This window comes from Elgaria multicarinata, chromosome 6 (assembly GCF_023053635.1).
Source record: "Elgaria multicarinata webbii isolate HBS135686 ecotype San Diego chromosome 6, rElgMul1.1.pri, whole genome shotgun sequence".
In the NCBI taxonomy this organism is placed as follows: Eukaryota; Metazoa; Chordata; class Lepidosauria; order Squamata; family Anguidae; genus Elgaria; species Elgaria multicarinata.
In genome coordinates this window covers 22867270-22882788 of record NC_086176.1, presented here as the reverse complement: position 1 = coordinate 22882788, position 15519 = coordinate 22867270, and the positions used below count along the sequence as shown (strand labels likewise).

Here is a 15519-nt window from a genome sequence, read left to right as displayed (position 1 = left end):
TAAACCTATTTCACATTACATTACATATGGGTCAACATTAACTTTATTTGTGTGTACGTATGTGAACATCAATAAGAAAACTAGGGGATCTGTACAATGAACATAGTTTCATCACCCTAGCACAAGGGTGGCCAGCTTTGGAGGATGGATCTGGGGGGGGGTATACTTTCCTTGCCTAGACCCCTACTTTGACGGGTCACACTCCTGCCGCCACTGCCAACAAATTTGGCAGTGGCAAAAAAATGGGCATCTTGCCACTGAAATTCAATAGCAGACCAATTTGCAGCCTTAGAAAAGTTAAATTTAGCTTGCATTACATTTTGAATTTTGGCAGTAGATCAGAAGTTTTTGAAGAGCATTTATTTATTAATATATTTATTTCATTACATTTTTATACTGCCCAATAGTAAAGGCTCTCTGGCCAGTTCCCAATGAAAACCATAAAATACAACAAGTCAGAATTAATTAATTAATTAATTACTCACCTCTCCCTTTGGATCGAGGTGGCGTATAACACCAAATACAAATACAATGAATGAATTTAAAACTGTAAAAGCTAAGAAATGCCATGTAAAATCAAAATAAGTTTCAGCCCAAATAAGTTTCACAGCCTGTGTGAAAAGGTATGTTTTCAAGAAGCATTTAAAGGTTGTTATATTTTCCGCTTCATGAATCAAATAGTGGGTGCCACTACAGAAAAGGTCTTTTATCTGGTGGGCAGGGGAACCTCGTTCAATTCGGAAGGCAGAAACATATTTTTTCACACAGGCTTTCCCTGGAACTTATTTTGATTTTATATGGCATTTTTTAACTTTTAACTTCCACTCCTGTCCTAGCAAAACTCTTAATTTCATGTCAGATGTAGTCCTTTAAATAACATTTCCATCAGCACAATAAAAAATAGGTTAGTTTTTCACAATTCATATGAGCTTTAATGAGTAAGACCACCATGATTCTCTCCTCTCAGTGCAGGAAAAGTATGGGTTCACAAAAGCCTAATGCTGCAGCTTAAATTCCACTGAAAATAAGGTCTCTTAACTTCGAAGTAATTGTTTAAAAGCATATATTTCTTAATGAAAGAATATAGAATACAAAGACAGAAAGGTTTTCCCTGATGGGTAGCCAGTGCAATGTGTACCCTTTAGTGGAGTTCAGATTTCAGGAAAATTACTGTTGCATTATCCACCAATGCAACATATGCAATACTCTAATTCTTGTTCCCTTTGCTTATTAAAAGAGTCCCATGTTATCACACAAACCAAATGTTTTACAATGCAAGTGAGGATGTTTTGACTTTTAACAAAAGCAACAGAAATTCCCAAGTTTTATCTTTTCTTTTCTACTTCCTAGGAGTACCACGATTACTATTCATACAAAGGTAGTCATTAGTGACTATCATTAGTTCCTCCTACCAAGTTGATATGCAAAATACTACTTGCTTTCACATTCTCTGTATTAAAGACTAAACCACTTTCAGTCCATATCCCTAAGTTTGTAGTAATAAAATGTCCTCCTTAATACTTGAGTGTTTAAACTCTTACCATCCCCTTTCCAATCATCACCATCAGCCTTAAGACAGGCTACATTTTAAGACTCTGATTATGCAGGCAGTCTATATTCAACCATGTAATTCCTGTAGTACAACAGCGGCAGAAAATGCATCAAGAATATCTTTGCTCTTTGTAAAATCTTGCCTGATTAAGAGATATGAAGATCTCAACAGTTTGCATACTTTTTTGTGAACTTTTGATTGGCCCTAATAAAAGTATTACGCTAATATGGATTTTGGACGTTTCCATCTCTAGTAATCTTAGCATTTAACTATTTAGCCCATCTGTGCCATTAGCAGTATGTGAGGTTTACAATACACCTGAAAGCGTTCACAGCAGTTACTTATGCAGTATTAAGAGCACTGAGGTTCAAAAGTAATTAATTATTCAAATTCTGAGAATATTTCCTTTATTATGTGGCATCTGTACCACAAAATTCATTTCCTCCTTCCCACTCAACAGCCTGCAAATTTTGTTTCACCTATACATACAGTATTTATTCTGGTGCAATTTATTTGTGGAGATCTGTGTCTTTGTGTCAGGAATATACTGTGATTTTCTAAAAAAAAAAAATAGAGGCAGTGTTGAAGAAGACTTGGAGAAAGAGGATTCTTTCTCTCCTGACTAGTACCACTATTAGACTACTGTGAAAGCACATCTTCTGCACATACAAATCAAGAATTTAAAACTTTTCAACATTAAAGACATAAGACTTAAGGGAATTCACTGTTTATAAGCACAGCAAACTGCTGCGTTACTCTAATCAGTCTTGAATCAGTACATGCCACCTAGGTTTGCCAATTTAATTGATTTCCTATCATTCCAGACATCTTTATACTGCCAAATGAGCATGATACAGAAACACCAAGCAGTATGCTCAATGACAATCTAATTGAGATAATATCAAAGGTAAGTATGTTCACTACTATATGTCTGCAAGGGGGTGTGTGTGTGTAAAGAGAGAAGGGGGGGAATCTGCATATAATTTATTTGCCATACTTTTAGCCTGCCACTTAACAAAAAAAGATTCACAAGGTAGCTTATAGCATGTAAACTAATACAACCAGCCATTAAAAACACAATAGGGTAATAAACAGTGAAAATCAAATCAAAGTTAGATAAACTGTAGTGTCATATTGTATTATAGGAGCAAAAATGTGCAAGGGTCTTTTCTTTTAAACCAAAAAAAAAAGCATAGAGAGGGTGCCTGACAGAGGAAGAGTGGTACATATGTGAGATACCATGACCAAGAAGGACCTGTTCCTTGTTAGCAGCCACCTCACTTCAGAAGGTGGTGGTCTTTGAGCACAGCACCTGATGAAACTTTTAAAGGCCATACAGGTGATCCTCCAGGTACCTAGTTCCTAAGCCTCTGATAATATTGATTTGGGAGGAAGAAATGTAAAAGATTGCTCCACCTGAAAAAAACATCTGCTTGATGGTTTTATGCAGACACAAGTGGCATAAAAGTAGTTGTGATTTTGTTATCACAACCACCATGAAGCAGTCTGGAAAATGACCTACAGCCCAAGACTGATCGCGCTCATTTCGAGACTTATATATGCACTCTAGCTGCTCTCGGCTCCTCTGAAAAACAAATGAGCTCTACAAAGGGAAGAGTTCTCTTAGGAGTGATTATATCATAACTGCATCTCTCTTGCTATTTCCGAATGTATTAAATACTCCTCGTGAGGTAACGGCTTTATTCTGCAGGAATAGAAGTCGCAGGATAGAAGCAAAATACTGGCTTAATCATGGGATCATTTGCTAATGAGTAGTGACAGTGAAACTGAAGGTGCCGCAACAATCTTACTGGAAAAGAGATGAACTCTGTTGAAATTGATGAGTGGCTGTCAGCATAGTATGCACAGTTCTTTGGTTTGCTAAAATTAATTAGTGCAAACTTCCCCAATCAGGCGCCCTCCAGATGTGTTGGACTGTAACTTGTTTTTCAGCAACCTGCCTTCTAAAACAGAGGCTTGTCAACATTATATCTAGCTCAGTTCCCACAGACTATACATTCTTTGACCAAAGATCATGCGAGTTCGAACTTCTGCAAAGCACACCATGTTAGCACCCTCATTTTAAATAACAATGTTTCTCCTCACTACCAAATTGGTTCATCTTTACCTCAATGCAAGCTTCAATTTACTTATTTTATTTATTTATTTATTTACACTATTTATATACCACTCAATTATCTAACACAGATTCCAGAGCGGTGAACATAGGTATGAACAGTAAAAGATTAAAAAAGCAATTTAAAAATATTCAATTTAAAAGCAAAGTAAACAGAAAAACAGTGGCCAGTCAGTTGAGGAAGCCTTCTCCAAACAGAACTGTTTTTAGGAGGTGCCGGAAGCAGCCTAGGGTTGGTGCCTGCCTGACCTCCAGGGACTAGAGAGTTCCACAAAGAAGGGGCCACTACACTAAAGGCTCTTCTCCTGGTGGATTCCAATTGGGGCATAGTTCCACATGCCCTCCAACGACCTCATCAATCAGCCAGGTTGGTGAGGGAGAAGGCGTTCTCTCAGGTAACCTGGTCCCAAGTTGTTTAGGGCTTTGTACACTAGTACCAAAACCTTAAACCTGGCCTGGTAGCCAATAGGTAGCCAGTGCAATTCCCTCGGCAAAGGAGTTCTATGCTGAAAAGAGGCAGCTCCTGACAACAGTCAATGATCTTAATGACACGCTTAGTTTCCATAAGAGTGTCTCAAACATCAGATACTTTAAATTCTTGATCCCTGCAATTTATAAAGAACCTCTCTTAGAGTAACTACTGCCTTTTGCAACTTCTGTTCTCTACAACATCTTTTCCAAACAGTTTAGAAGAGTTTCCCAGTGAAAGATTTCCAACCAATAAATCCAAGCAATAATCAAGCATTTATGGAGGATTTCAAATGTTCAAAGTGCTTCATATACCTTCACTTAGTTATCCTTACAGCAGCCCCTTAAGGCAGGTCAATATCATGGCGATTGAGATGGGGGGACTGAGCATGAGAGCTCTTACCTAAGGCCACCTAGTAAATTCATGGATGAAGTGAGATTTAAACTGTGATCTTCATGGCTCACGCACAACTCATCTTTCACAGTCTTAGTCACTATGCTATATCAGTTCTCATGAAATCAGACTGCATACCACTTTCACATCTTGCAGATACAGACTCATGGCTATGTTAAGGTAACGGGGAACAATGTTTGTCAAAGGAACAGGGGGGTGTATTTAAGTTTAAAGATGAAATCAGAAGCCTTCTCACGAACAGAAACCTTTTTATTTTATTTATCTTCAAGAAGGAAAAGATGATTGCCAAATTAAGTATGCAACACTCTACTCATCCAACTGTTTTATATCTACAGGCAAGTGGGAAGAGAAGCAAAAAGCCTATTAAAAAAAAGGTATGGCCTTTTCCTGCCTCTCTCGAGCTGCAAATCATCTTACCATTCATTTTTTTAAAAAAAAAACCTAAGTATTTCACGTTTTGCCTAATATGGTTGGAAAATATGACTTAAAAAAAAATTAACCAACATTTGGAAAAGAAAAAGGATATGAAATAATTCTGTATATGATGCGCAATCCTGCGCTAAAACCATCTGCTACATCAGCTGCTCAACAGATGGAGATCTTTTTGTAGCAATCTCTAGAAGATGAAAATATATATATGCAAATTGTATTAACTGCTAGTACTATATTACAAACATGGTTTGCTAATCACAAACAAAACGCAAAGAGAACCCATTGTTTGTTGTTGGGTTGTGACCTGTGGATTGTTCATGGTTAACAAATCACTGTTTCTTAGCATGGCTGGGTTCACACAACACAACACCACAATTCAACAACCTATAGTTCCACAACCCACACTCAGAACATAGTTAACCCATATTCTGGCTTGTTATGTTGTATGAAAACAGCTTCTTTTCAGCCTAACTTAGTACACAGGGCTGTGAGGTTAAAATGCCATTGTACGTTTCCTGGAAGTAGGACAGTATAGAAATAAAACAAACACAAATAAATATGCACAACATTCATTAATCAGATTTTAATTTCTTAATTCTTCCTTCTTCTTAATTCTTCTTAAGCACAGGACAGCATACATGATGTTACCTCATTTAATGCTCCACAACAACCCTGAGAAGAACAATTTTAGTGTCCCTATCCCAATATTATACCCACTATACTACACTGGCTTTGCTTTCTTTGTGGTGAGATTAATCCACAAAGTTTAAATTCCAACATGTTCAAATTACACCTTTGATATCAGCACTTAGTATTTAAAACTTACTATCCAATTGTGAAATCAATAAAAAATAGCAGTATAATTTAAACACCCACTCAAAATTCTCAGGCTCTGACTATGAAATTGTCTCCTGCAGAACTCCCAAACTGTCCTTTACGTTTCTTTGAACTGAAAAAGCAAATTAGAGATTTGGCATGAAAGCTTTTTAAATGGGAAATGCTACTAGTGAACACTTGATATTTTCCCTTTAAACAATATTTTAAACTCAGGAGAAATTTGTGGAGACACCTTCTGAAATAACTGAGAAAACTCCAATTGTACATATGGATTCATTGGGTTGGATTAGGAACACAGAAAGATGCCTTATACTGAGTCAGACCATTGGTCTATCTAGCCCAGTAGCAACCCAGGGTTTCTGACAGGAGTTTTTCAAGCCCTACCTGGAAATGCCAGGGATTGAACCTGGAAAGGATGTGCTCTACCATTGAGCTCTACCACAGAGCCATGGTCCCACACCTCCGCCTGGGTTAGCGGGAATCCCTGCTCCCCCTCCACCACAGCCCACCATATTTAGCAGGACCTCCTGACCCTCTGTGTAGCATTTCCAGGGAGCTGGAGGGACTGCCGTGGGAAGGAGGAGCAGGAAGTGCACTTATGCCAGCCCAGCTGCAGGTGCCTAAATCTGGATCCAAGATTTGATCTGTGCCCCTGAATCAATCTGTGCCCCTGAAATCTATTTCAAGATCAGATACCCTTTTTCATTTAGCAAGTTTCATATTTGTAAACACTTTTCTGGAAGATTTTCTTGCATATTAAGATCTTAATATTGCTCTGGAACTCTTAACAAATTCTGTCTACAAGCTGAGTGCCCATTACTGGATTTCATTTAACAAGTTATGTTTACAGGGAAGATCTGTGCTTCTTATCGACATTCTTTGCAATAAAAATAATTAAGCTAACCATTAGCATTAGCATTTTATGGGTGGGGAGAAGAGCCTTTTGTTAAGCTTGTTTAAATTGAGATATACATTTAATATCAGCAAGTCTTATTTGATATGGTACAATAAAAGCTGACTTGCTGCTGACGTTAGCTTGCAGTGGCATAACCTGCAGCTGACTTATTAGGATGGCAAGAGCTGGATTGATAGCTCTTTAGAAATTTGGAGGCACTGGGTCTACTAGGAACTGTTGAATGTGATAAATTTTATTACCAATTGATCAAAAGATTATGTACCTTGGAAAGCTTATTTGTATGGTTTTGTAATTATCATAGCATAAATTATTCAGTAGGTATTCATTTTTTGACATTGGCCCTCTGAATAGAAATTGAACAAGTTTTTATACACTATCTGAAGTCATTTATCTGTATCCCTGTCTTTCATCAATGATAATTTTTTAACAACTTTTCTGCGTCGTTGGCTTTCAACTTGTGAACTGCACACAGGCAGAGTCAGCAAATCCATACTGTTACTATGCTAAAACCTGACTCAAGTTTTTTAAAAAAAAACATTTTAATTCTATCACCACAATTGATAGCGTCACAAAATGTTATACAAACAAAAAAGTTCACAACTCATACTGCAAATCTTATTTCTTCCTGTCAAAGGCTCAATGCTTCCTTTGTCGATTCTCCCAAGGTACAGAATTGATAGCCATAACCAGATAGGTTTAGTTCCCATCAGGTTTCCTTGTCTTGTTTGCTGAATCGATATTTTAATTTTCAACATTTTGTTATTTCTTTGGAGAAAGAAGTCAGAGCCAAAAGGCACAAATCCAACAGATAATGAAAACTGGTAAAGTCTAATTTAATTCTAACCCATCTTCATCATTTTGGGGATTTGCACCTTTTGGCCTTTGCCTCCGTTCCTCACTGTTGTAATGAGACCCTCTTACTCTTTTCATGTTGATGGTTTCTGAACCTGCCGCCAAACAGTGTCTGCAGTGTTATAGGTCTAAAGGGAAAACTTCAACAGCATAGTTCCCCTCTGACTTGAATCAAAACAGGCTTAAATCCAATGTTGCTCTAGTGCAGGGGTCTACAACCTGGGCATACCTCAAACTGGCTGCCATGAGAGGCATTGCAAAGGATAAACAAACTGCCCTAAAGACTGAGTACAAAGTAGAAATGGGCTCTGAGCCTCAATACACTAAACAATTCCTTTGAACCCACAGTTTTCAGCACCAAAAGAAATCTATTTCACAGCAATCCCAGCCACCAGTTAAGACAATAGACCTGTTCAGACAACACGCTAAGCGATGGTTAGGCCACTACCCTTTTGCGGCAAATGGTTAGTGAACATGTTTAAACTGTGGTTATGTAGCCACCATGGTTAGGAATGGTTCACATGACATGCTAAGCCATAATGTTTAGCTCAAAATGCTTAACCATTGTGGCTTAGCATGTCATCTGAACAGGGTCAATGTTTTGTTGTTGTTTTTAACTTTATTTATTTATTTATTACATTTATATCCTGCCTTTTCTCCTCCAAGGAACCCAAGGTGGTGTACATAACCCTTCTCCTCTCCATGTTATCCTCACAACAACAATCCTGTGAGGTAGGTTGGGCTGAGAGTCTGTGACTGGCCCAAAGTCACCCAGTGGGTTTCCATGGCCAAGTGGGGACTAGAACCCGGATCTCTTGACTCCCAGTCCAACACCGTAGCCATTACACCACACTGGCTCTTTGGCAGGGCACCCTAGCAGGCACCAAGTAAGGTATCTGGGGTTCTCTAGGCACATGTTTCCTGCACCTGCTCTAGTGGATGTCCACTAGCACAACAGGACATTCTTATTCTCTGCTCCACACTGCATCCCTCTATGTTGCCCAAAATTCTGTGCTGAATTTTGGGCAATTTTTCCCCACAGCCCTCCAGAGAAGATTTTAAGGGTGCATGGAGGGCTGTGGGGAGGATATATTCCCCTCCTCCTGGTTCTGCTGATGGAACTGCTTCATCAGCAGAACACCACATTTGGATTCAACCCACTGTCTCCATGTGGCCAGCAATATTTTTCACTGTTTCTTTATATTATCTCGAGGTTTAATTTTAAATAGGTTGTCCGTCATATTTGCATACTTGTATTTTGGATGCTCAAGGCTCCTTTAAATGTTCAGGAGATGCATAAGCTTTGACCTTGCATCACATGGGACTGAAATTATATTCCTAAGAGTATGTTAATACCAAAGCCTATAAGGGCTTATCTACAGTTCCAAACTGGTTTGATGGTCATTCCCTATCCTCCACTGAACTGTAGTTGTGACAGAGCTTCACAAACAACAATTCCCATGATTCTTTAAGGAAGTTTGACAGTTAAATTTGTATAACATGAATACACGTAGCATGGATATGGCCTAACATGGCATTCTCCTCAAGCAATAGCATCTTGTAAGCAGTACAAACAACTCTGGAGAGATACCAAGCACTCAGGATATTTGTAAAACAGTCAACTTCTATCATGCTAAAACATGCAAAAGCATCAAAGAAACTTTAAAGCGTTTCAGAGTTACATGGCTAGTCACACATCTATGTTTGCACAAGTTTCTAGACACAGGAATCATTCAGGAAATATTGACCATTTGATATAAAACTGTAGTGTCCAAACCTGTAGTGTTCACTGTTATTCTCCTTAGACTTGTAATACACAGCCAAAATGAAAGGACAATATATTCCATCAGTTATTGAAACAGCAACAGTGCATGGATCAGATACTCACTTCTTTTCTGAAAGGTCTAAGCCACTGTTGTCTATTCCCTCTACTTTTACATTCTTCTGTCCACAGATATTTCCGTAACTGTCATATCCTGAAACCAATCTTGCAGCTGCTCCAGTAGCTATTGAAAAGCCACAAATAAGACCCTGGAAACAAATGAGAATGAAAGCATTCAACAACAAACTGTATCAAAATATAGTTATTTTTAACAATGTCCTCCTGATGGAGATGTATAATACAGATGTGACTCTGTTCCCATTTCATCCTCTGCTCTTCGAAATGCAGGATTATTATTTTTTTAAAAGGAAACGCCCAGATTGCCCCAAAGCCAAGAGAGACAAAAGATACAAGAGGCAACATCATGAATAATGTGATTACATAAAATTACATACAAGTTGTAAAATTAAAACTGTTTCCTTAACATAAAAAAGAAGAAAGAGTTTGATATACAAGAAATACTTTGATCGGAGTCCTCACAAACTTCCTAAGATAATGGATTTGTGATCTGCGTGAGCTTTTGCATCCTGACTGCATTCAGAAGCTCAGGTGGTGGCGGCGGCAATGAGAGCGTTAGCAGAGTGCAACAGTGTTGGTCGTTGTTCTTAATCTCAGTACGTGGGTTCACCTTTATATTTCAATGTGTACATTGCCTTGAGCTTTTAAGGGAAAGCAGTTAAGAAGTTTGAAAATAAACAAACTGCAGCTAAATGGAGGGTTTGAAAGCAATGAGAAAAAAACTGTTGGTGCCAGCATGTTTTAAAGTGTTGTGAAGATAAGTGGGTCAGCACTCTACAGTAAGAAATGTGTTGGCAGAAATCTGTTGGCAGGAGATGAATCTTAGCACAATTCCTGACACCCACGTAAGATACACTGATCTCACAGATGTGCTGAAATCAGACACATTAGTAGTTTATCTAGGCTGATTAATGAAACGCACACACACACACACCCCGAACCCTACACGTTAAATGAATCTTCTGACAAGGAGTCAAAGCATCATCGAATCCCTGAAAGAATGCCTGTGCTCAAAACTTTTTAGAGGGGTTCCTTTGGTACTTACCATGCCAATGCAAAAGAGAATGAACAGCAGCAGCCATGGAATATCTGTGCAGCTGCGATCCTCCAGAGGCTTCCACTCTCGCTTGGAGCTCTAGGACACATAGGGGCAGGGGGAGAAAGAGTCATAGTAAACCTTATGCATACAAAACATGAAATATGAGTAATATTCTAAGGTATTTGGAATATCACTGTTTTTGTCATGTCTGGCCCTGCCCTCCCCCACCCCCGGGGTTGGAAGAAAGTATTTCAGGTGATCAATCAGAATCAGACTCTGAAGTAGAGGCCTCGGGGCCAGAAACAGGCCAGCCTGTACCAGTGGGGGAGAAAGCTCTCACGGTTTCTTCACCAGCTGGTGGTGAACCCTCTCCAGAGCTTATCTCGTCAAGGGCAAATAATAAACAGTCAGTGGGAAGCCAATGAAGGGGGAGAGCACGGAGAGGTTAGAAGATCCTAGAGTATGCCACAGACTTAAATGGGTGGAGCTAAAGGAAGGAGAGAAAGTCAGCCCGGCTGGTGTCCCATCAGAAGCTGCCTCAGAACTAGTCTCTCTGAAGTTAATTGTCTTGTGAAAGGGCTTTCCATTCTTCTTGAAAGGACAATTGTCTCACTTAGTTTACATAGTTTTGCCTACGGGAAAGTTCCTAGAGATCAGACTCTCTTCAGGTGTGAAGAGATGTTTATTGCTTGAATAAACCTTTGTGGATTACTTAGCAGGCCTCGTTATTGTCTCCCAAGAAGGCAGGAGGTTTTGAGAAACGGGACAGTTTTGTTACTGAAAGACATCCTGTTGGGTGGACTCCAAAAATCAGAGAGCCATTTAAACATGCGTGCATATCATTGGATGGGAATAAAAAACAAATCGTGCAGCTGTTAGATATGTTTACATCTGGTTTTGTGTTATTACTTGACCACTCAGAACACTTGAGAACTACAAACTCAATCACTGCTTTTAAAACTCAGCTAAAAACTTTTCTTTTCCCTATAGCCTTCAAATATTGAGTTTGTTCTGACTCTATACTGTTAGCTTCACCCTACCCGGTGCCTGTTTACACTTCCCTGTGCCTGTTTGCATTCTCCTTCCCTCTTTATTGTTTACTACAACTTATTAGATTGTAAGCCTATGCGGCAGGGTCTTGCTATTTACTGTGTTATCTGTACAGCACCATGTACATTGATGGTGCTATATAAATAAATAAATAATAATAATAATAATAAAACGCATGAATTGCCTTCATTGAAAAAAACCCACTGCATTTCAGGCAATATGAAACCCGTGAGTTTGATCTGGAAAGATCCTTTTGTACATGTTAGAATATGCATGTTTAACAAGGCTTGGGGTTAATGACTTCTATCCACAGAGAATGTAGAGATGAGGGATCAGTCGGAAGCAGTTTATGAGTAGAGGAACCCTAATGTAATTATTCTGGTTTAAAATATTCTTAAATGTCACATTAATTTCAAAAATATGCATCATTTTTTGGCATTACACTCTTACCTGAAGATGCATGAAAATTAAATGTTACGATTATACCACCACCTAATGTACATTTGTAAAACATGTGGCTTTGGCAACCTTTGCTGTGATGTTTCCTCACATGAAGTTTTTGTATGAGATCAATATATTACAGTCCCACACATTCTTGGATAGAACTTCCAGTATTTAATCAGTGTGCTTTTCAAAATAATAGATTCATGGGAAGCTTTTCATCTGGTCAAAGCACTTCAACATGAGCATACGAAAAGAGCAACAGAAAAGAAGACAGCGATGAAATGCAATGTCATGTTTGTATCCCTGGCTGGAGCAGAAAATAAGAAAGTTGCCTGGTCAGTCAAGACATTAGTCATTTCAGCATTCCTCCATAGCTTATGTACACAAAGTAATCTTCTTTACAAGGAGGATAAGCAAGTAAGCTATAAAACTATAGGTAGATTTAGCTACAATACAGGAAGAAAAGATGTAATAAACAGCTAAAAAAGGAATCATTTCCCCCATAATTGAAGATGAGGACAGGGATGGTTTTATTTATTTCATTTACTAATTCAAGTTTTTAGTCAATTTAATCTTTAATTAATTTAATTTTCCATTTTTTGCCATTTCAGTGAGTAGTATTAGAGGAAGCCAAAGGTTAAAGTGCTGCGATTCAAGAGAAAACAACACTTGCCATTGTTGCAGATGAGAAAGACATCCCTTACAGATTCAGCACTATTTAGATTTAAGATACATTTCTTCAATAGTGAGATGAAATTAGGAATAGCTCGACAATATAAAACTTGAATTTTGTTGACTTGTGATCAAAAGGCAAAGTTTAGAATACCTTAATTAAAAGCTACAGATAAAATTTACAGAGACAATTCTGTCATTCCCACCTAATCTTAAAGGAGAAGGAAAGAGCAGCATAGAATTCATGGCAGATGCTCACTGAATGAATATCTAGAGTGCACTCAAGGTGATCTGAACTTGACTGCGCCTTAGGAAACAACCTTAGAAGCAGCTGTAAATTCCCAAAGCCATGAACCACACTTTCCAGCGTGGAAAAAAGGAGGTGTTTTATTGCAAGAAAGAGCAGAGAATTGAATGAAATTGCCAGCTTAAGAAGTTCAATCTCTGAAAAAAATTACTGCTTCATTGTAGGGTTCTGATATGATTGGCTTTAAGTTCATACCATTTCTGGTAGCTAGAATTTCACCATTAAGAGTTTATTTAAGTGTATAGCCCACTGTATTCATAAGGCTCTGAACAAGTAACAACACTTCTTCATTCACCCTCACAAGAGCCATGGAAGGCAAATCATCATCACTATTTTACAGATGGAAAAACTGAGTCTGAAAGCGACCACTTCAAAGGCAAAAGCAGGCACCATTCAGCTTGTTTGCATTTTAAACTGTTCTGAAGTTTCAGATGTGGCTCTTTATCTATGCTTCCTTTTAAGCAATTCACACAGTAAACCTCTGAATTTATTTATTTTTTTAAAAAAACATGCTTTAGGGGGCATAAGCAGGAGGCAGTTCTGGGGGACCCCAAATGATGGGAATGCTCAACATTTGCATCATTCCATCATCCAGCTAAAAGGCACCTGGCAAATTGATGGCTGAGCTGGAATGTGAACTCGAGACCTCTTTAAATCAATCCCAAGCAGAGTGTGTATGTCAGTAGAGCTCCTAGCTACAGGCACCTTAAGAGACTTTCATTTTCATGACCACCTGTTTTCCATTATTCATGCACACACATACTAAAATCCTTAACTAAGATAATTAGAGGACCACATGCTAGATATGAGCGAAACGAAAATTATGCACACAGATTGCAGTTGTAAAATGTCAAGAAGACATTTTTTTTAATATTAAAATCTGACATTTCTTACCTAGTATATTTTCCCAAGCCCTTTTCTATACCAGCAAAGCTTGCTTTTTCAAGACCATCCAATCAGCAGGTGCTGACAGAATGGGGATGAGGTAGGAAAAAAGCAAATTACTTCTCCAATCATGAAGGCGGTTGACAGTGTCAGCTGATGCAGGACAATCAATTTCTCTTTCAGTATCGCCCAACTAGCTCCAGGTCTGTGGGAACCAGTAAAGTTGCAAATCCTACTCCAATTAGAACAAGGTGAATTCCTAACATATGCATACCCTACAATACTCCGAACAAAACTAGCCTCATCATGAACTCTGGTAGCAACCTACACCGAGTTAACTTTAACTTGTTTTGCTCTATGTGACCCCGGGCAATAAGTCAATGTGCTTTTCAAGCAGTTTGTAGTCCAAAAGCATGAGTTTGGAAAAGGAAATGGCATCACATACCTTTATTATTTCTCCTGTTTTTATACAAAGTGGTTTTATTTTTTTTATCTTGCCTATCATTTCCCCTCCCAATTACTAACTCTGCCACTTCAAACTACAAGGCAACCCATATTCCCAAGCAGAAATACATGTAATGGAAATAACTGCATATTCTCACCCTGTTTACCCCTGCTTCCATTTCTCCTTTCTTCCCCTGTTGTTTTCCTTTGTGTCTATTTTTAGATTGTAGCATAACAACAACAACAACAATATAAAGCTTTTCATAACAGTTATGTTACTGTGTGTTATGGAATGCTATGTGTGGTGCAAAAATGTCATATAATCAGAAAGGCTGCAGATGGCCTGAGCAGAGCCAGGCAGGTGTAGAATTTGTAGTGCATAAGAGAGGCCAAAGCCATGATCATAAGTCATACCTATGTGGGGCAGGTCAGAGAACAGAGTAAGAGGCAAGAAAGAGACAGAGGGCAATTCTGGTAGCAAGGAGAGGCAGCCTAGTGGCTTCCCTAATGAAGTTGCCAAAATTGAAAAAAATGCAAGCAGGCCTGGACCTAGCAGATGTGGAGCGGGCTTGGTTTTCCTTGATCATTTGACTCCAAAGCTCAGGAAGATCATGACCACTAATGTACATTGCCTGGCTTAAATGGCTGCAGTTCTCTTCACTACCATGAGCCAGTGGGACAGGAAGGAGTTAACATGCACCTGGTCCACAGGGCACTTGGTTTGAGCACCATGGCATCTAACACTGAGAGATTGTCTCATCTCACATCATTCATTCTATTTTTGATGTTCAGGCATGATTGCCATTGCTTATGGAGACTACATGACACCACCCATACAAAAGAGGGAGGTATCAACCAATTCACGGAAACCTCGCAATTTAAAGAAAAATCCCTAAGGGAGGGAGGGGACCAAAACAGCCCAATGAGGACTGAGCATGCTCAGTGGCCAAGGAATGCTGATGGGTTGTGGGGAGAATAGGGGAAAGGAACGGAGTTCTGTCGAGGAAGGCATGGATGGTTGTTTTGAACAATTAACACATGCTAACATTTTATTACAGGTCCCACTTGTACTCACTAAAACCCTTGCTTTTATAAACCAGGTACTGTAGAAGTGCAATATGAGCATTACAGTTTTAGCATTTCCTAACAGATCTTTTGCACTATTACTT

At 38.8% G+C, this 15519-nt stretch overlaps 1 protein-coding gene across 2 annotated transcripts in view; it reads right to left on the bottom strand.

Annotated features, from left to right (window-relative positions):
* The window catches only part of SLC44A1 (solute carrier family 44 member 1), an 86364-nt gene that overhangs the window by 52117 nt on the left and 18728 nt on the right, over positions 1 to 15519 (bottom strand). For both annotated transcript variants that reach the window (XM_063129150.1, XM_063129149.1), the window contains exons 2-3: positions 10555 to 10644; positions 9498 to 9640 (exon numbers count right to left, since the gene is read on the bottom strand). In XM_063129150.1, coding sequence (XP_062985220.1) covers positions 9498 to 9640; positions 10555 to 10644 — 233 coding nt within the window. The remainder of the gene's footprint in view (positions 1 to 9497; positions 9641 to 10554; positions 10645 to 15519) is intronic.